Source organism: Sylvia atricapilla, chromosome 4 (assembly GCF_009819655.1).
Source record: "Sylvia atricapilla isolate bSylAtr1 chromosome 4, bSylAtr1.pri, whole genome shotgun sequence".
NCBI lineage: Eukaryota > Metazoa > Chordata > Aves > Passeriformes > Sylviidae > Sylvia > Sylvia atricapilla.
The window spans coordinates 23,731,111-23,750,587 of record NC_089143.1 but is presented as its reverse complement, the minus strand read 5'-3'; the positions used below and the strand labels follow the sequence as shown (position 1 = coordinate 23,750,587).

The 19,477-nt window shown below is 40.1% G+C and overlaps 1 protein-coding gene across 2 annotated transcripts in view; it reads right to left on the bottom strand.

The window, feature by feature from the left end:
- The window catches only part of CTNNA2 (catenin alpha 2), a 469,159-nt gene that overhangs the window by 328,436 nt on the left and 121,246 nt on the right, over window positions 1-19,477 (bottom strand). For both annotated transcript variants that reach the window (XM_066317287.1, XM_066317288.1), the window contains exons 6-7: window positions 17,332-17,598; window positions 3,382-3,585 (exon numbers count right to left, since the gene is read on the bottom strand). In XM_066317287.1, the coding sequence (XP_066173384.1) occupies window positions 3,382-3,585; window positions 17,332-17,598 (471 nt within the window). The remainder of the gene's footprint in view (window positions 1-3,381; window positions 3,586-17,331; window positions 17,599-19,477) is intronic.

Sequence of the window (19,477 nt, the reverse complement as noted above, 5' to 3'; positions counted from 1 at the left end):
ACATTATGTGATAGGTAGGAAATGGAGCAAATCCACATTTATCTGAGAAGAAGGAAGCAGGAACCTAAACATATCTTTTATAACAATAAATAATACAACTGCAGAAGCAGCACCATTTTTACTTACCTAAGTTGAAATCTCCCCTATTTTTCTTCCTACCAACTTTTTTTTTCAGATGCCAAAATTTTGAAAGTATCTACTTTTTCTTCAGCTCTTGAAGTTTTGTAGCAAACATCTCTCTGAACCCAAATTATAGAAGTAGATGAATGAAAAAGAACTATTTTAAGCTGGAGAAGGACTGAACTAACAGTGACTGAACAGCACATTTCCAACACCTTGCCCTTCATCCTCTGCGTCCTTTAAATATCACCACAAAGTATTTACTTTGCTATATGCTCATTTGATCAACACTTATCATCCCCAAAATAATCATCATTTTTCAGCTATCATCAAATGAGAGAAACCCCAAAACATTAATGGCTGATTACTTTCACAGCCTCTAAAGCAAGAGCAGGATTGCAGTGGTTTAAAGCCACACAAGCAGAAGACATAAAAGATGTCCAGCTTTGCAAAATCAACCTTGATCAGACTTAGGACCGTGTCATGTCTGGTGTGTGCCATTCACTCTTACCCTTTGAAACTCATGAAAGCTTTAAAACACTTTCCAAGTGAGATTTTTTGTTATACTGAACATGCTCAGAATTGCTGAGAACCCAAGAAAATCAATCCACAAGTGTCAAGGAAATAAGTTGAGTACCAAAGCAAATTGTGCCAGGGCACAAAGGATGAAATTCAATCCTTAGATAACAGGAGCTGCCTACAAGCTCAGGATCTTATCTTCTTTCCTGGCTATGGAGACTTAATTAATATATCAGAGAAGTCTAGAGATATTTAATTTACACCCTGCCCATATTGGATTATAACAGTTGTCATCTCAATGGTTCTCCAGGCTCTCTTGGCAGTATTGATCTGATCTCCAGTATTGATCTGGTCTCTGACAATCATAACTGGAGCTTAAGCAATGGAGGCTCAAATGATGAATCATGAAGGAAGAGTCTGGCAATTAGTCCTTTCCTGGATCATACGTGACATGGAAGTGGGGCTGGCAGCTACAAGCTGACCCATGGAGGATTCAAATGCTTTGGAGGGGCAGATTGAGGAGTCAATGCTCAAACAAGCATTGGGATTTTTTAACCCCATATCTTAAAATGGCATCCACCCTTAATGAACTGAATTGACACCTCCCTCTATTTTACCTGTCCCTATGTACAAAACCCCTAAATTTAGGCATAGTAATATGTAATATTAATCCCATCCCTTGTAATTGCTAACATCTGCTTGGAAATTTTCATTTTCATATTCTACCACACCAGATATAGTAAAATTGGTGCATTTTATTAAAAAGTACTGCATTTTATGTAATTTAAGTATATATTCAGTTTCTGTAATGTTTACTCAATAGGTATTAAAAAAATCTTCCTTAAGTTGACTACATTTCAGGATACAGCAGAAAAAAAATTTTACATGGGTTGTGCAAGTCAGACCAAGGACACAAAAAAGAAAAAAAAAAGACTGTTTCAAAACCCATACTGTGGAAACCATAAAAGCAGCTGCTCACACCATTATGTGTTTAAGTAAAAATGATGAAGTGATATTAGCAACCTTCAGTGTGGTCATAAATGCCTGCAGGAATTTAAAACTCTCCTCCCTCTGTAAATGCAGTCAGAAATAAAATGTTCCTGTTCCAAGGGCAAATTGCATCGTTACCAAAACTCATTGTACCGAAAAAGAGGCACCACAATAAAATGAGAAGCCACCATTCATCGGTTCTCAAAGTTTCTTCGAAATACCTTTAAGGATTGTACCAGTATTGCTCCTACAAAGCAAAATTTTGTAGGAAGAAAGCCAGCAAGTTCTTTTCCACCACAGCCTCATCACCTGGTATTTAGTGTTCTCTTTTATAACTGCTAGCCCATAACACAGCAGCAAAATTTCACGTTCATTCAGGCTTTCATAAGAACCTGTAAACCATCACTTCAGAAAAACTAAGAAGGAAATAATGCTTTTCGATTCAAACATTCCTTGAGGTGACTCTATTACATGGAACAATATCTTTGGAAAGCATCATTTAAGTTTGAACTGTAAAATGAAGTGACTAAAGGACTAAAATTTGCACTATTGATACTGAATTGCACCACTAACTGTAACAGTACCAATGAAAATAACAACGTTAAAGATTTATCCTCCAATACCCTCTTAAGTTTAATTTTGATGATTCCAGCAAAATGGGATCAAAATGTGTCATCTGATCCACTGGGAGCAACCAAAGACAAGAAACAACAAAGCAGAGGATGCTCAGTTTGATACCTCTTGGCAAACACTAATTTTAAAACAGGTTGCTGATGTTGCTTTGGTCTTTCTCCCACATCCTCGAAAGGACACAGCAATAGAACATCTGAGTTTTAACACACAACTTTACGTGGAGAGAATTCTCTGTGACAAACTGCAGAACAAAGGTTATGCACTTCACATCACACTCAACAATTCTACACCTCTGGAAACCCTACCCAGAGAGCTGTTTTTAAGATTGTGTGAACAGCACGAGTGCTGAACTCACTGCCTTCATGGCAACTGAGTATTTCATAGCTCCACCAGAAAGTGAAACCTTCAGTGGTTAAACCCAAAGACCAAAAGGTCAACTTCTTATGAATATCTAGGTAACATCCTAAAAATCAAACACAACGACCATTCCACAGGGGCAAGCATGCTGCAAATTACCTATATTCATCTTCAATAAGAAAATAATTCTTGGGCCATTTCACATTTAGATTACTCACCATTGTTTTCATTTTAAAAAGTATTCTACTTCCAAAGGTATTGCTGAAGAGCAAGGACAACGAGTACAACTTTCAGGCCTAAAAGCACAAACAATGGTGGGCTGAAGAGAGACACAAAAAGGAAGAGACCTCACAACCTGAGGCTGTGGTTGGACAATTTGGCTCCAATACGCAAATGCACCAAGACTTATAAAAGTGTGAAACCTTGTGACAGGTCATCCATTTTGTGTCCATCTTGGGTGTATCCCGGGCCAGGCTGTTGTCCCGCCAAAGGTGTACCCTTAAAGGCCTTTTAATAAATAACTACTTTATTCTCTTAGCAGTGTCCCGTCTCTGCTCCAGGTCAGCCTTCCCATGGCATCACCCCTGAGCTTTGGATCACACCCAACTCCTGTCAAACCTTTGCAACGTATGAGAAAGTCCAACAACTCAAAGAGCACCACCTGTACGCTCGGCACAAAGCCACGCTCCTCCCACTGAGACACACAAAGCAGCCGCAGCCCCAGGGCGGGCGAGGCGCCCCGAGCGAGCGGTGGTGACTTACGTTGTTCATGTACTCGGAGAGCAGGTCCTGCAGCGCCTGGCGCACGGCGTTGCACTCGGCCACAATGCGCTCGCGCCGGTCGTCGCGCGTGCACGAGGAGTCGGCCATCAGCGCCGCCCCGCTGATGATGCTCTCCAGACGCTCCTCCAGGGACGGCCGGAACCGCGCCTCGCTGAACGTCATCGGGTCCAGGATGATCTTGTTCTGGAAGGAAAACGGGGACATGGTGAGCCGTCGTGCGTCTTTGGTATTTTCAGCGCCTTCAGAGATGTTTTTTTTAGTCTTTCCTGTAAGTAATTTACCGTAGAATACCAGGTTAGAAGGGTTCGCAAGGATTATCAAAACTTTCCTGGAGCAATTATCTACCAAACTGCTGAAAAAGTAAATATTAGAGAAATTATATATATATATTTATAAATCCACAACCATGTTACCCAGAGAAGCTGGGGCTGCCCCAGGATTCCTGAAAGTCTCCAAAGCCAAGTTGGACTGGGCTTGAAGCAACCTGGGATAGTGGAAGGTGTCTCTGCCTATGGCAGGGGCTTGGAACAAGATAATCTTTAAGGTCCATTCCAACCCAAACCATTCCATGGCGCTAAAACAGAATTATACCTTCACAAATATTCTGAAATTTTCTTGGCTCTTCAAGACATTTATATGCAAGGTGTAAGTTTTTTCTTCCTGAAGATAGAGTGGGATGTTCTCAGTTAATAATTTCATTTTGATTATTTCTTTAAGCAGCCCACACTGCTGAAATGTTACTATATTACCTCAATATTTCATGAATTTAAAAAATTGAGGAAGTTAAGATTGCAAGGAAATCATTACTAGATAATGACACTCACACAAAAAAATGAAATCTCTGATTTCCATTCTGCAAAGCATCTTTTACAGCTTTTTTTGGGTTTTAGTCAGAAAAAAAGTGCTGAATTAGTTAATTAAAAAGGAAGCACTACATGAAGCCAGTCTGAAAACATCTTCAGTTTGTCAAATAGTCTACTGGTTAGCAAAGTATCTTTATTCTACCAGAAGAAGAATTGATTTTCAAAGACATTTTCTAAAGGTTAATTCCTAAATTATGATCACTGCTTAACACTTGAGTAGTGTATCTATCAGACTTATTACCAAATATCAAACCACATTGGTTCTACTCTTGTCACCGTAAAACTGTGTGCAAAGGCATGAGTTTTAAATCATGGCTGGATTGTATTTTGGCCCGCTTTTCTTCTTTTGCAGTTCAAGGTAAGAAATACAAAAGCAATAATCACCTGCTCCCCTACTGCTGGGCACGTTTACAGCACTGTGCAATTCAGGAACCTTTTGTTGAAATCATGCAAAGAAGTCTACTAATTGCATATGGACTAAAATTGCTCTGAAAGCTGTGCACTTGTTATTTGAGCTTTAAAAAAAACTAAGTAGGAATGAAAAATGTAAAAGCATCCTGATTTCTAATAATCATACCTATTTTAAAGCACGTAAGATTTGTTAATGAACCATTTTAATTTTCACAATGTTCGGATAACTTTATCAGTCTATTTCTTTCAATATCCAAGAGCAATCAGAAAGAGCAAGCTAAATGATACAAGTAATTAAAAAAAACCCCAACAAAACCAACATAGTGCATCAAAATGTACATTAAAATTTAGGAACATGACACATAACTAACATGTGCCTTTAGCATTGCAAATTCTATGTCTTTATCTACCTGTTAATCAGGAAATGCTCAAATAGATTTATTCAAAGCTAAAGACAAACTCCACTTGAATATTTTCTTAATTTCAGCAGGACAAGGCTCTTAGAAAAGATTTTATTTCTCAATAGAACTTCCAATTCACACAGAGACCATAACTCTCATTACTATACAGAGAAAGGAACCTCTGAGAAATCTATAACTTAACAGAATCCTCAGCAGTTAAACAGTAATAAACACAAGGAATTTATGAAAATCTGTTATTTAATAAAAGGACAAATAGAAAAATTTTAAGCAGATAATGTATTGTTCCAGCTCCAGGAACTGCTGACACGGCAGAAAAAAATGCTGTGTTAGCCAGAATGTGGAATAATGTCTCACATGTATTTTCTGGGGTCTGTGTTTCACAGCAGTAAGCAGAGCAGTTTTACAGGCACCTAAATTAGAAATGACTTCTCCAAGAGTTAGGCCTGTGCATATTTATGTAATGGGGCTTTTGAGCCAAAGGGTAATGCTTGGGATTTTCAGAAATCAGCTGTATAAATTCATTTTCACAACCTCATATCTCATGTGGCAGTAGCAAGACTACAAATGCACCAAATGAACTATATAAGCAAGTTAGGGAATTAGCAAGAAAAAATATTGAAAAAATTAGTTGTTTGTTTCAGTTTCCGAACCAATCCTTTCAGAAATGCCTCCTTTTTCTTCCTCTTCCTCAGAGCAATAGGTGTAAGGTTCTCTACCTACACATCAACTTTCAAACAGATCTTACACCTCTCAGCAAGTCATGAATCACATTTTTTCTCCTTAGATTTGAAGACTGTGCACTCAAGTCTTCTGTGAGACAGAAAAACCTACCTGGAATACGAAAATATGCATGTGCATATCTATTTGCATATGCAAATGCAGGGTCCTGCACCTGGGGAGGAATAACCCCAGGCATCTGCACAGGCTGGGACTGACCTGATGGAGTAGTTCTGGGGAGAAGGACCTGAGCTGTCCTTCAGCTGTCCTTCAGCTGCTAGCTGTGTATCCTGGTAGACAAGAACACCGATAGGATCCTAGGGTGCTTTAGACAGAACTCTTCCAGCAGTGCAGGGCGATCCTGCCCCTCTGCTCAGCCTTGTGAGGCCACATTTGGAGAATTGTGTGCAGCTCTGACCTCCTCAGGACAGAAGAGACATTTCGTGAAGAAGGTCCAGCAGAAGCTTGAAAGCTGATCAAGGACCTGGAGCACCCCTTCCAAGGAAAGGCTGAGGGAGCTGGGGCTGCTCAGCCTTGAGAGGAGCCCCAGCTGAGAGGGGCCCCCAGCCCTGGGTGTCACTGCCTGTCCCTGTGTGTCCCAGTCTGTCCCAGTCTGTCCCTGTCTGTCCCTGTGTGTCCCTGTGTGTCCCAGTCTGTCCCCAGATGTCCCAGTCTGTCCCTGTGTGTCCCTGTGTGTCCCTGGGTGTCCCCGTGTGTCCCCGGGTGTCCCAGTCTGTCCCAGTCTGTCCCAGTCTGTCCCTGTGTGTCCCAGTCTGTCCCTGTGTGCAGGGAGGGTCAGAGCAGGCTCAGGCTCTGCTCCAGGGCCCAGCAATGGCACCAGAGCCACGGGCAGGGACTGAGCCCAGGGAGTTCCACCTGAACACGGGGAAGAACTTCACTGTGCAGTGACCAAGCACTGAACAGATTGTCCAGAGAGGCTGTGGAGTCTCCTCCCTGGGGGTATTCCAGAGCTGCCTGGACACAATCCTGTGCCCTGTGCTCTGGGATGGCCCAGCCTGAGCAGGGAGGTGGCACCAGGTGACCCCTCTGTGGTCCCTTCCAGCCTGACCCAGCTGGGATCCTGTGCACTCTTCCACACATTTTGAGCCTTGAAGATGAATTATCTACAGACCAAACAGCTCCAGAATCTCTGATCACTGAAACCAAACTCACCATTTTCACAAGAAATTGTGTGATATTCTATGAATAAATTCAGGAATTTTTTACAGGCGACATACAAATATAATTTAGATCTTAATAAAATGTGCAGCACAGAGGGTGTATAACTAACCCAAGCCAGCTTTCCTCACTTTGAACTGTAAAAAATTAATATATTCTGGGTTATTTCTAAATAAGGAGAAATCTTTATGATGATCAAAATTTAGCTCATGAAAAATAAAAGTCACTCAGTTGTACTCAATAATTTTTCATCCATATCCCATAAAACTTTTTTCTTATAATTCATTTGTAGGCTTAATTATTATTAAATATTTGTTTGGAATATCTGTTAATGAAAATTCAGGATTACAGAGTAATTTAGGCAGGAATGAACTCCTGGAGATTATATTTTAAACACCTTAAAACACAGACAACTTTAAGGTCAAGCCAAATTGCTCAAGGCTTCATCCAGTCAAGATAATAATTTCACCCTGGAGATTTTCCAAACCCCTCTGCCTACTTTTTGAGTGCCTGATCACCTTCATGGGTGACTTTCCCACCCAATATCCAGAATTTTCTTAGAATCACCTTGTGCCAGTTGCACCTCATCCCAACACCACAAACCTCAGTTTTGCTTAAAATGTAACAAATAATCATGTGGTTACTTTCTGATGGGTGGTTCTAAATAAATGATAGTCTAGACATTTACTTCAAACTGTCTCAAATATCTCACAAGAAAACAGGTTTTGGAGCTTTGGGAAAAAGGAGACTCAGGATGAGAACCAGTTCCTTGGCAGCTCCTGATGTTCAGTAACCCAAGAAACACAATTTTTTGCTTACAAAAGTTATTACTCCTCTTCAAAGAGAACCTGGTGCCAAAATTCAACTTCAGACTGCGTTATTGACACCTATAAAACTCTTATACATGTATTAACAAGGAAATAATGACTTCTTGGAAAGAAGGGAAAAAAAAAAGTTGCCAGGAAATCCAGCTAAATAAATTTCTTTAAAAGTTGCAATTTCCCATCACTTCTTAAAAGCCAGTTAATGAGCGATAAATGTAAATGAACTGGAACATTTTACATTTCTAATTAGTTAACTAACATTAGAGCCATAAATCAAGGACTGATACCCTAATTCAGTCCTTATAATTAAGTGCTTTAAGCCTCTTTATAAATGTTCAGATTACTGTAAATATACATAATTTTTGGCTGCAGTTGCTGAAACAAAATCCAAGAAAATTAATTTTAATATAATTGAAGACTTGTTTGAAAGCTGTCAAAACTTGTGATAAAATCTTATTTAAATATAGCTAACAATTTTCTTTTTAACTCTTTTCCTTAAATTATATCAAGGTGTGTTTACAGAGAAGCTGACATGTTTTAATAAATATTAGAGACTTCTGAAAATAAACCTCTTCATACTAAGTACTACTATAAACCAACTTTCTCTTGTTCAGAAAGCAATAAACTCTCTCACACACTAACAAAATAGAGGACACTTTATAGATTTAAAATAATGGATAAATTACTCATACTTCAACTAAAAATACTGAAAATACCCATATACCCAATATAAATGTATTGTATAATCAGAGAGCACATCATTATTGAAACTTCGTGACATTTATCTGGATTAGAATCTCATTTTCAACCATACCAAAAAAACCCTCACTTTTATTAGAAATATAATGCAATGCAAAAGCAAAACATTACATTAATAATTTAAAACAATTTTACAACTCCAAAAAACCTAGAATTACAGCATCATTGCCTGCATTTTCCAATTAAATGACTTTATTATTATATGCAATTGCCTTATTGCTCATGAAAAATCTTCTCATCCCCTGGTCTGTCTACATAGAAAGTCTTCAGGAAATTTCAGCAGCTTCTTCAGAATCTCTGCCTTGTATACTTGTTAAACACATTTTAATTCACCTATTTAGAACATGAAACCTTCAGGGCAGAGACCATTTCCTAACGTGGCTCTTAATGATTCAGAATCACAGAATCACAGAATGATTATGGTTGGAAAAGACCTCTAACACCATCAAACCCAACCATAAACTCACCACGACCACTATGTTCCATAAATCGTGTCCCCAAGTGCCACATCCACAAGGTTTTTAACACTTCCTGAGACAATGAATACACAACTGCCCTTAGCCCAAGGAAAATCCAATTTTTGAGTTAAATGCCACTGCAAAGTGTGATAGATATTTTAGATAAACAATGCCACAACCACAAGACAGCAGGAAAAACTGCCTTTGTGTAGAAGGCAGCACATGATATACTGAGGGACCCAGTTTTTCTGAGTAACTTGGAGACAGGACTGTATAAATAAGAGTATTTGATGTATTTCTTTGTCAGAAGTGCCTGCACTACTGCCAGAACAAATGCTGTGCGCTTGCAGGTTTGGTTTCTGCACCTTTGTCCATGTCTCCTGCAATGCTAACAAGGCTGTTGATCTCCTGTTTATCAATAAATCAAATGTTCCTCCCTGCCACAAATGGTGTGTTACACACACACACCATACAGCTGGAAGAGTGTGAGAGAGCAATGCAACACTGCAGCTTCCAATGAGCTGTTCTGGAGTGATGAAACAACACAGAAATTATTCACAGGGGGCTCCAAGACAGCTGGAGAGGGACTTTGAACAAGCGCATGGAGCGACAGGACAGGGGAATGGCTGCCAGAGCCAGGGTTAGATGGGACATTGGGAAGGAATTCTTTACTGTGAGGGTGTTGATGGCTGCCCCTGGAACTCTGAAAAGCACATCTTGTTCCATCCCCTGCCATGGGCAGGGACACCTTCCAGTATCCCAGGGTACTCCAAGCCCCATCCAACCTAGCCTCAGACACTTCCAAAGTTCCTTTTCAACCCAAACCATGCTTTGATTCTCTGACCTTTCCCTCTGGCACACCAGACTGGACGCATCCACAGCAGCTTCATGAGCATCCCACTCAGGCAGAGGTGCACAGCCATGAGCAGAAGCAACAGTCCCACCTTCCCAGCCCCCTCTCCTGAATGCTCTCCAAATGTAAATGCAGATGCTGCTTCCTTGAAATAGTGGTGCTGCTCACTTCTCACATACCTAAGCTACAGAAGTATCTCAGAGGTGCTAAATAAACACAGGGAAAATAGTAGCAAGTGTAGTCTAATTAGAATATTTCACATAGAGCTCTTTTCAAGCTATTATATGTAACCTGAAAGAAAATTTACTCTGTTTATGATTTAGCACTTCAGATATTCGTACTTACATTAACAACAAAATAAGAAACCTGCAATACTTTGAATAATAATGCAATAACCGTAGAGCTACAGAAAACACATTTCCTTATAGAAATGATAGTAAGGTTTTTAAAGCGTATTTCTTTTCTGTGTTTTTAGTATGACTAAAACATTTGTTCTTGAGGGTTCATTACAAAAATTCCTTTGCAAATAAACTGGCCTGCTGCAAACACGTTACATGTATTTTGATAGGGAAGCACAGGCAGCAGTCGGTGTGTTAAACAAAAGCTCCACCACCAAAGGACGTGGTAGCAAAGTGCTATGGTTAAACTCTAACAAGTGTTTTTGATTGGTAAAACTTTCTACAATACTAGTTTACTATACAAGAGCTTTTCAGGGGAAAAAGAATGATAGACATAAAAAAAAATTAAACCAGAAGCCCACTAGATGGTGCTCCTACGCAGCAAATATAGCTCAGCAGCACCATTCCCACCGCTAAAGGGGAATGAGGGCAATGAGATCCTAATCCACAAATACCCAGGGTGCTTCCCTTTACAGAGATCACATTTTTGCCATGCATTTGCTACCAAAATCTTGACGTTTCCAGTGCTGTCCCTTGTACTCTGGAACTGACCCTTTCCACAGTAATATATAAACAAGCCTATACACACACAGAAGGGGTTGTAATGGGAAATGCAGCAATAACTGAAAGGAAAAGCTTCATCTACAAAGCATGACCAGTCTGATGTTTCCCCTCACTCACACTCGGGAGATCTGAGGAGTGCAGAAAGTGCTGGAGTATCTCACTTCTGCCCAGAAGTTTTAGAAACATTGAGATGCAGCCTGGCTGCCTCTACACAGGAAATAGTTTGCTTGACACTATTGCAGTACAGAAGCCATTTCTGCTGCACTAGGGACAAAAAACTCCAACTTGCATTTTTGGGGCTCCCAACACAAGAAATTTGTGGACTTGGGGGAATGAGTCTGGATAAGCCCCTGAAGCTGATCAGAGGGCTGGAGCCCCGCTGCTCTGGAGCCAGGCTGGGAAAGCTGGGGCTGTTCAGGAGAATAGAAGGCTCCAGGGAGAGCTCAGAGCCCCTTCCAGGACCTAAAGGGGCTCCAGGAGAGCTGGAGAGGGACTTGGGACAAGGGATGGAGGGACAAGACAAGGGAGAAGGACAGGTTGGGCAGGGCTTGGAGCCAGCCTGGTCTAGTGGAAGGTGTCCCTGCTCATGGCAGGAGGTTGGAATGAGATGATCTTTAACATCCCTTCCTACTAAACCATTCTACAATATTTCATCCAAATCCATACATATGGTTATATGAATTTGCAGTACACTTTCCCCAGCGTGTTCCTAGTTAAATTCAATACAGAGCTGCTATTATACAGAAATTGCCATTTGCCTGGGCTAGAGCTACTCAACCTCAACAAGTCTCAAATTGCTGTTGGATGTGCAGTAATATTTTTGCAATTGTTTCTTATGAATTTCAGTGGCAAAACAAACACATCTCAATTCTTTTTTCGAGCTCACATTTTGTCCTGTTCTCTGCAGCATCACGAATCACTTCTCCAAGGAACATATCTATAAGCAAATTGCAACTCCATAAACATTCTGCAAAAGTCCATTCTCAGATCATCTAGCAGTTATTTGTCCAAAAGGGAACATTTTAAAGCTAGTCACTTAATGACACAGCGTTTCTTCTGTCTGCTATGTTTCTGCCACATTTTGACAGCTCTTAGTTTTATTACCAGAAAAAAGCAGTCTTTGCTACTTTGTCTTTTCAGTTTCTCTGTAACGTTTTCCCCTCATTATACACTTATTAGATCTTTCACTCCATTTAAGGTGCACTGCATTCTCTAGCCACGCAAAAATATTCCTAAAGGAGCATTAATGTATTCACAAAATCTGTTACGATAGCACATTTATTGATTATGAGCTGCATTTAACAGCCTGGAGGACAGTGACCAGTGTCATCAGACACTTTCTTTCTCATCAAATGTAGTCATCTCCCAAATAGTTGACTTGCTCTGCTCAAAAATTCATTAAAGATTGAGTTACTCTGCCTGTAATTTCTCAGTTCAAATGCTGCTCATGACAAAAAATAGTACAATTTCAATACCCTGGGACCTATCCCAAATACATAAATACCTCAAGTACTAAAAATCATTTCAACCACCTCTTTCAATTCTGGACTATATGAAATCATAGAATCATGCCTGAGTTGGAAGGGACCCACAAGGATGAACCAGTCCAACTGCAGGCCCTACTCAGGACAACACCAAGATCCCTGTGCCTGTGAGCATCGTCCAAATGCTACCTGAACTCCAGCAGGTTTGGTGCTGTGACCACTTCCCCTTACATTCCTTTAAATTCCGTTATAAACCAAATTATTTTTATATTAAGAAATCAGAGAGTAAAGGGGTGACCCACAGGCTCAGCAGTTCAAGATGTAAAAAGGACCAACACAACTGGACTGCAACTTTAAAGACAAAATACACAGAAACAATAAATAATACAATAAATTTTAAAATATCAGATAAAACAACATCAGCTATAGGGCATGCCTGTTTGGATTAACATATATGAAAACTAAGTACTACATATTTCTTTTAACAAATAAAATATCATTTTATTTCATTGCTAGAGGCAGAAGTTGCACACACAAACACAAAAGTCAAGGAGAAAAGTCAGCTAAGCCATCTCATCAGTTCTTTCTGGAGCAATACAGAAAACAACAGATATTTGCTTTTGGCATCAGTGGACAAAAGGGAGTTTTGGGCTTTTTTTCCTCTAGATATCTTCTTCTTCCCTCACTAACTCAGAGGATTTATAAATTCTATTTAATTTTATTGCAGATAATTCAAGCCTTGCTTCAAACACAGGAATAATCCTTTTTTATGGAGTTATGGTGCATGCATAGTAAACAGCTTTATATTTACAACACCATTACACCCACCCTCCCAGCACTGTACAAGAATGACTGCCCTCATTTTTCATATCCCAATCTAAAGGATATTATTTAGAATTGCCTAAGATGTAAAGCACTGTAGGTTATCCAGTCTGAAAGCCCTAAAATCTGAATTTCCACTGTGATTAGCACTTCTGAGGTGTTGTCAGCACATCCCACTGACAGAGCTATACTCCTCGGGACTCAGGAATTGTAATCCCAGTCTATATTCTGAGAGGAAGCACCCTCCTACTCACCAGAGATCCCAAGTGCCCAGTAAATCCTATTTTTGCCTGTCACTGCCCCCTCTCTATTCCATCATGGAAAATACTTTTACCAACAATCTGTGTGCAGCCCTTCCTGTGGCACAGACAATCACAGAACCACAGAATTGTTTGGATTGGAAAAGCCCTTTCAGATCACTGAATCCAACTCCAGCCCTGCCAAGGTCACCAATAACCCATGTCCCCAAGTGCCACATCCCCATGGTGTTTAAATTCCCCCAGGGTTGGGGACTCCACTACTGCCCTGGGCAGCTGTGCTAGAGCTAGACACCCTCTGGGTGAAGAAAACTTCCCTGATATCCAATCCAATAACCCTCCCCTGGCCCAGCCTGAGGCCGTTCCCTCTCCACCTGTCCCTGTTCCCTGGGAGCAGAACCCGACCCCCCGGCTGTCCCCTCCTGTCAGGGAGTTGTGCAGAGGCACAAGGTCCCCCCTGAGCCTCCTTTTCTCCAGGCTCAGCCCCTTTCCCAGCTCCCTCAGCTGCTCCTGGGGCTCCAGACCCTTCCCCAGCTCTGTTCCCTTCCCTGGCCAAAATTATTCCTTTACTTTATTTCTAGATATAAATATATTTTTTTACATCCACATATATTTTTACTCTTTCACAGTTACCAAACGCACAGCAGTGTTGATGCCGTCTATCTTCATCTCAGCTTTCACCCCGCTCAGGTTTCCTGCTCCTTCTCATTGCATTTCTTCTCACTCAATAATTTCATTCTCTTTTTTATCTACCTCCCCACCACGCTCTAGTTTGATGTGTAGGTCGTGTTTCTGCTGCACACCATGAGGGCTATGGGGAGACACCAGATAAATTCACGCCACAATATAACATGTGCCAACACAGCAGTCCCTCAATAACCAGACAGATGAGATCTGACCAGATCAAAATTACCATTTCCTGAGTGAAAACAGAGCCTTTCAGAGTTCACAGCAAGTTCTTTAAAAATTTATCTACACAACGTCTATAAATCTGGCCAAGTATCATGAGGGGATATAAACTGTGCACCCCCATTTGCATTAAGAACTCAGATACTTCATGTATAACTATATGCCAAATTTTAATGATAAATTACTAATAAAACCAGGAATACCTGTTTTTAAATGATCTAAGAGTAAAGCAGCAACAGGGAAGTTAAAGGACAAAGCAACAAGTCATTAAACGTGTTCTTTTGTCATCAATCAACTTCAAATAGGACTTCAAATGAAAAAATCTACTAAAGAACAGATCTGTGAGCTCTCCTTATTTCTACATAAATTATCTCTGAGAAGCAATAAATGACAACTATCTTCAAAATTTTGCTGCTAATAATTCATAGGTGACTTTATACAAACCCCCAATGTATAGAGGGTGACAATTATCAAAAGACCTAGTTAAACACAATGGCTGTGTTTCAAATAGGTAGAATAATTACTTGTATTCCATGTGATGATATTTTGATTGAGAAAATATTCAAATTATTCACACTGCAGTTATCTGAAGTGCTCAGCCACAGAACACTGATGCCAAAATTTGAAATAATGAAGGCTGAGAAATGTTAAAAATGGAAAAAACCCTGTAAACTTACTTCTAATACAGAAGAATCATCTTGGTATATAATGCAGGGTTTAGTAAGCACTTCATACCAAATACAAACTATGACTGAGACTGTAAAATAAATATTCTGTAAAATTATTTTCATTAGAAAACATGAAGTTCCTTTCCCTTGCTGAAGTAATATACTGCCACCATAAAAAGCAAGGGTTTTTTCTCCACCACTTTTTTACTCATTACATAGTTTCACTAGTCTGGTAATATTGCTTGTTTTCTTGCTTGTAAAACATAAACGTAAATTCACAATCAGCTCAACATCACCAGCTATAAATTTTGACTTTCCTGGAGGTTAGGGAATGTCATCTTTGTTGCAAAATTAGGTGTGAATAAATCTCATTCAACAACTAAGCAGTGAGTTAGAAAATGGATAATACAATTGTTTCAGTCTCTGTATCCTTATACAAAGTTTTCATTTAGTTTCCTAAAATGACAAAGAGAGAATTCCCCAGAAAGGCTGTTTTTCCACATGTAATTATGAACAGAACACACTACTATGGCTACACATCTCCCACACACATGCATGGCTCCTGCAACATCACGGAAAGTGGAAAAGATTTTACCTGAGGAGAAAAAGGATGAATATTCTCATAGAGGCCAGGGGACAATATCTGGTGTCTCACACAGTCTTCACTACATTTATTTTCACCAAGCACAGCGACTCTCTTTGCATTGAACAGCATTTATTCCAGAAGGCAGCAGCAGCATCATCAGTTTGGGACTGAGAAGTCACATGTTTTCTGTCCCTGTTTGTCAAACCTTTGCTGTCCAGAACGTGCAAAGTCCCACAACAAAAGCCAGAGCACAATCAGACTACACAGGGATATTATTCCCAGGATCTTACCAACCAGGGACCTGCGTGCTGAGAGGGTCCTGAAAACCCAGAGGAATTCCTTAAATCTTAACCCTCAGTAATTGTGCAGGAAAAACCACAGATGTAAGAATAGATGGATCATGGAGACCTCCACTTCCAGCCCTAAATGCAGCAGGACTCAGCAGCTCCTGACTGCATGTGACGGATGCTGGGATTGCAACCTTGTTTCTTAATCAAAGTGAAAAGGACACCATTCCCCAGTAATAACTTCAACAAATCTTTGCCTTAAGTAAAAATAAAAAGACGAAGATATCGTCAGAGACTGTCCGCAATAACCTTTTTCTTCACTGCCTGAAGAACAATCCTCACATGTGAGATAGGGAGAAATAAGCAGACAGGACTGCTAATGAAATTAACAGCCAAACAATTGGCTGTCAGGAAAGTTGCTTAAGTTAAACTGTATCTATTGCTGGTACAGAGGCTGCAGCACTTTGCCCACAGCTGAACTGACTGCTATCAACTCTGTATCAAAGATGCTTTTTCCATGAATCAACATAATTCATGATTCAAGTTGAATGTTAATGTTTCCAGGACACTGAATTCTATCACCATCTTCATTTTTTTTGTCTTGTCTTCCTGACTAGCTAGACAAACATGATTTTACCACTCAAGTGACCACAGATCTTGGTCACATTGATGCCTTAAGTTTTAGCTTTCATTTTTTTTTTCAGATTCTGTGCTGCCTAGGGGTATAGATCTGAGTCTCATATTAGAGTCTTAGTAAGTTCTCTTCACAGAGTAGGTAGACAAAACAAATCCTTTTCCTGCTGGAGACCAAGGACAACAGGTACAAGTTTTCAGGCCCAAAAGCATAAACAACAGTGGACTGAAGTGAGGAAAAAAGAAGGATGGAACTTCATAACCTGAAGCTGCAATTGGACTGTTAAAACCAATATGCAAATGGACCAAAACTTATAAAAGCGTGAGACCTTGTGACTGGTCATCCATTTTGTGACCATTTTGGGTCCACCTTGGGTGTAGCCCTGGCCAGGCTCTTGTACTTCTCAGGGTGTACCCTTAAAGGCCTTTTAATAAATATCTATTTTATTCTCCAGCTCTGTTGAGTCTCTGTTCCAGGCCAGCCTTCCCAAGCCATGAAAGTAACTAAACTGCCAGATTAATCAGACTTTGCATTTTCTAGAAGCATGTAGTGAGATTTGTCAAGGATCCTAAGGATAACAGGAACTATTTTTCTCACTATCCCAGTCACTGCATATGAGCACAAATAACTCCTTGTAATTCCAGTCCACTAGCAGCAGACAACTATTCCTCACTAAAACCAACACAAATCGATGTCTGCCCTTTGCTTGTGCAGTCTGAGGAAATGGATGTGAACGAAAAGGGGAATTCGAGTCCTGAGGAAGAACAACTAAGTTAAAAGCTCAGTAGATTGTGTGCAGGAACAGCTCATTTTCCAAACGCTGCTGATACTCACATCAAACTCATTCAAAGCAGCAGCGAGCTCTCCTATGCCGGTGTGGCCCTTGTTCTCATCGGTGGGAGAGGTGGCCTGGGCAGCATTGGAGATGCCAGCAATGGCTTCCTGCACTTGCTTGAAGACGTAGTCCCTGTTGGCCCTGGTGGCGGCGACGTCGGGGTGGCGGAGGAAGGCCTGCGAGGCCGTGTACAGCATGGTGGCGTTCTTCTTCAGAGCCCCGCGGGCCGCCGCCATCTCGTCCCTGCAGTGAGGATCCTTCAGCTCCTGCACGAAACACACAGCTGTTACACAGGGAAAGGAAAGGGGCTGCGCTCAAAGGACTGCCTGGAGCATCCAGGCACGAACGCCGTGCAGTGGTTTGGCAGAGATGGAATCAATGGCAGAACCCACCATAAATCACTGCAAGAATTCCCCTCCTGCCCAAGGAAGTTGAGTCCTCCTGTGTCACTACAGCTGTTACATTCTGTTCACCATATCTTACCAAAGTGTCATTCTCCTTTTGCAAAAACCCATTAAAAATGTGCATAAAACATTCAAAATTACTCTTCCCAAACAACTGGATTCCTTCTGCTGATTCCATAATGGCAACATAAGAGCAACAACCCTGTTACAGCAAGTGCCTTATTTTACTAGTTACTACGGCCATGTCCTTTATAAAATTATCATAAGGTAGACCTTTTAAAAATCAAAATGAAAGCATTGCATAGATGAACATCACAGAATCAAAGAATTAACTAAGTTGGAAAAGACCTTTGAGATCATCACATCCAACCTATGACCTACTACCATATGGTTTTAGTTCTTAAAAGACCTGCTAAATATGCCTCTCCACATTTCTGATTTTCTCCCCTTCATATACTCCTACTCCATATATCATTTAGAATTTGTATATTGAGAATATAATGACTAATACTTTCTGTTTCCCCTGACAGCAAGAATCAGATACTGCACAATATATCAGAATTAGGTGTTACTGTTATTTAACCCAGGATTTTTTTTCAGTTATAGTGTGTATCATACTGTCCTTGAAAGCCTTACAAACATTAAGACAGTCCTAACAATATTCATAAGGAATAACAAAACTTTGTTTCTTCTGTTTTAAAGCTGAACAAACCAGTTGGAAGAGCTGTATTATTATAAATAAATAGTTTATTTATGTTCACACATGGAATTTACCAGCAGCACTGAAAAATTCTGCATTTGAAGGTTCTACTCATTGATTAATTTCAAAAATACATGGCTGACAGGTAACAGTCTTCAGAGAGATTTGTTTTGCCATATTCTTGTATTTTCTATGAGGACTTAAGAGATATAAACATCCATTAACTTTCACAAATTTCTCTTTTTTCCATATTTGGAGCTCTATTTCTACAGGGGAAGTGTCTGAATGTACAGAAGAGCACTCTCCATATAGTGCCTAGATTCTGCATTTTTAATTTATTTGTCTTAATCAGATGGTTAGCTTTTATGTAGTCCTGCAAGGAGCAGGGAGATGGGCTTGATGACCTTTACAGGTCTCTGCCAATTTGAGATATTCAATGATGCAATTTCAATATAATCCCAAAAAAGCTGTTTTTCATTAAAAAGTCCCACAATCATGATTCAGAAGTAAATTGCCATTACCGCAATTAAGAAAATGAATAGGTGGATGAATAGGGAAAGCCAGCTTTCCAAGTCCAGTGTGCAATGCAGTACAGAGATGGCACATCCTTGAATTATTGGTGGTATTCAAATATAATTGAAGTTGGAGAGACCTTATACAACTCTACAGTGTCTTAAAAGGAACAGGGTTCAGGCGACAGCTATCTTTATTGCAAAGGTGTACAATGACTGGCCTTGAATAAATGTTATCATGATTTTCTGGGTTCTTTTTCAGCTGCCTTACCAATGAATAAATGGATAAATTAATAATTTTCTTCTAATCAAAAAATAATTAATAATGATTTTAAGCACGAAGTAGATTTCTGTTCCTCCTGAACTTGAATTATACTGAACTAGCAAAGAGCTCATGCTTTACCAGCTGTCAGAGTCACCTGAAATCTGCATAGGTTAGAATTAAATGAGAATAATCATCAAATTAAAACCACCCTGAATGTCCTGAGTCCCTTCCCTCTTCACCCTTCAATCTTTTATTAATTGAAGT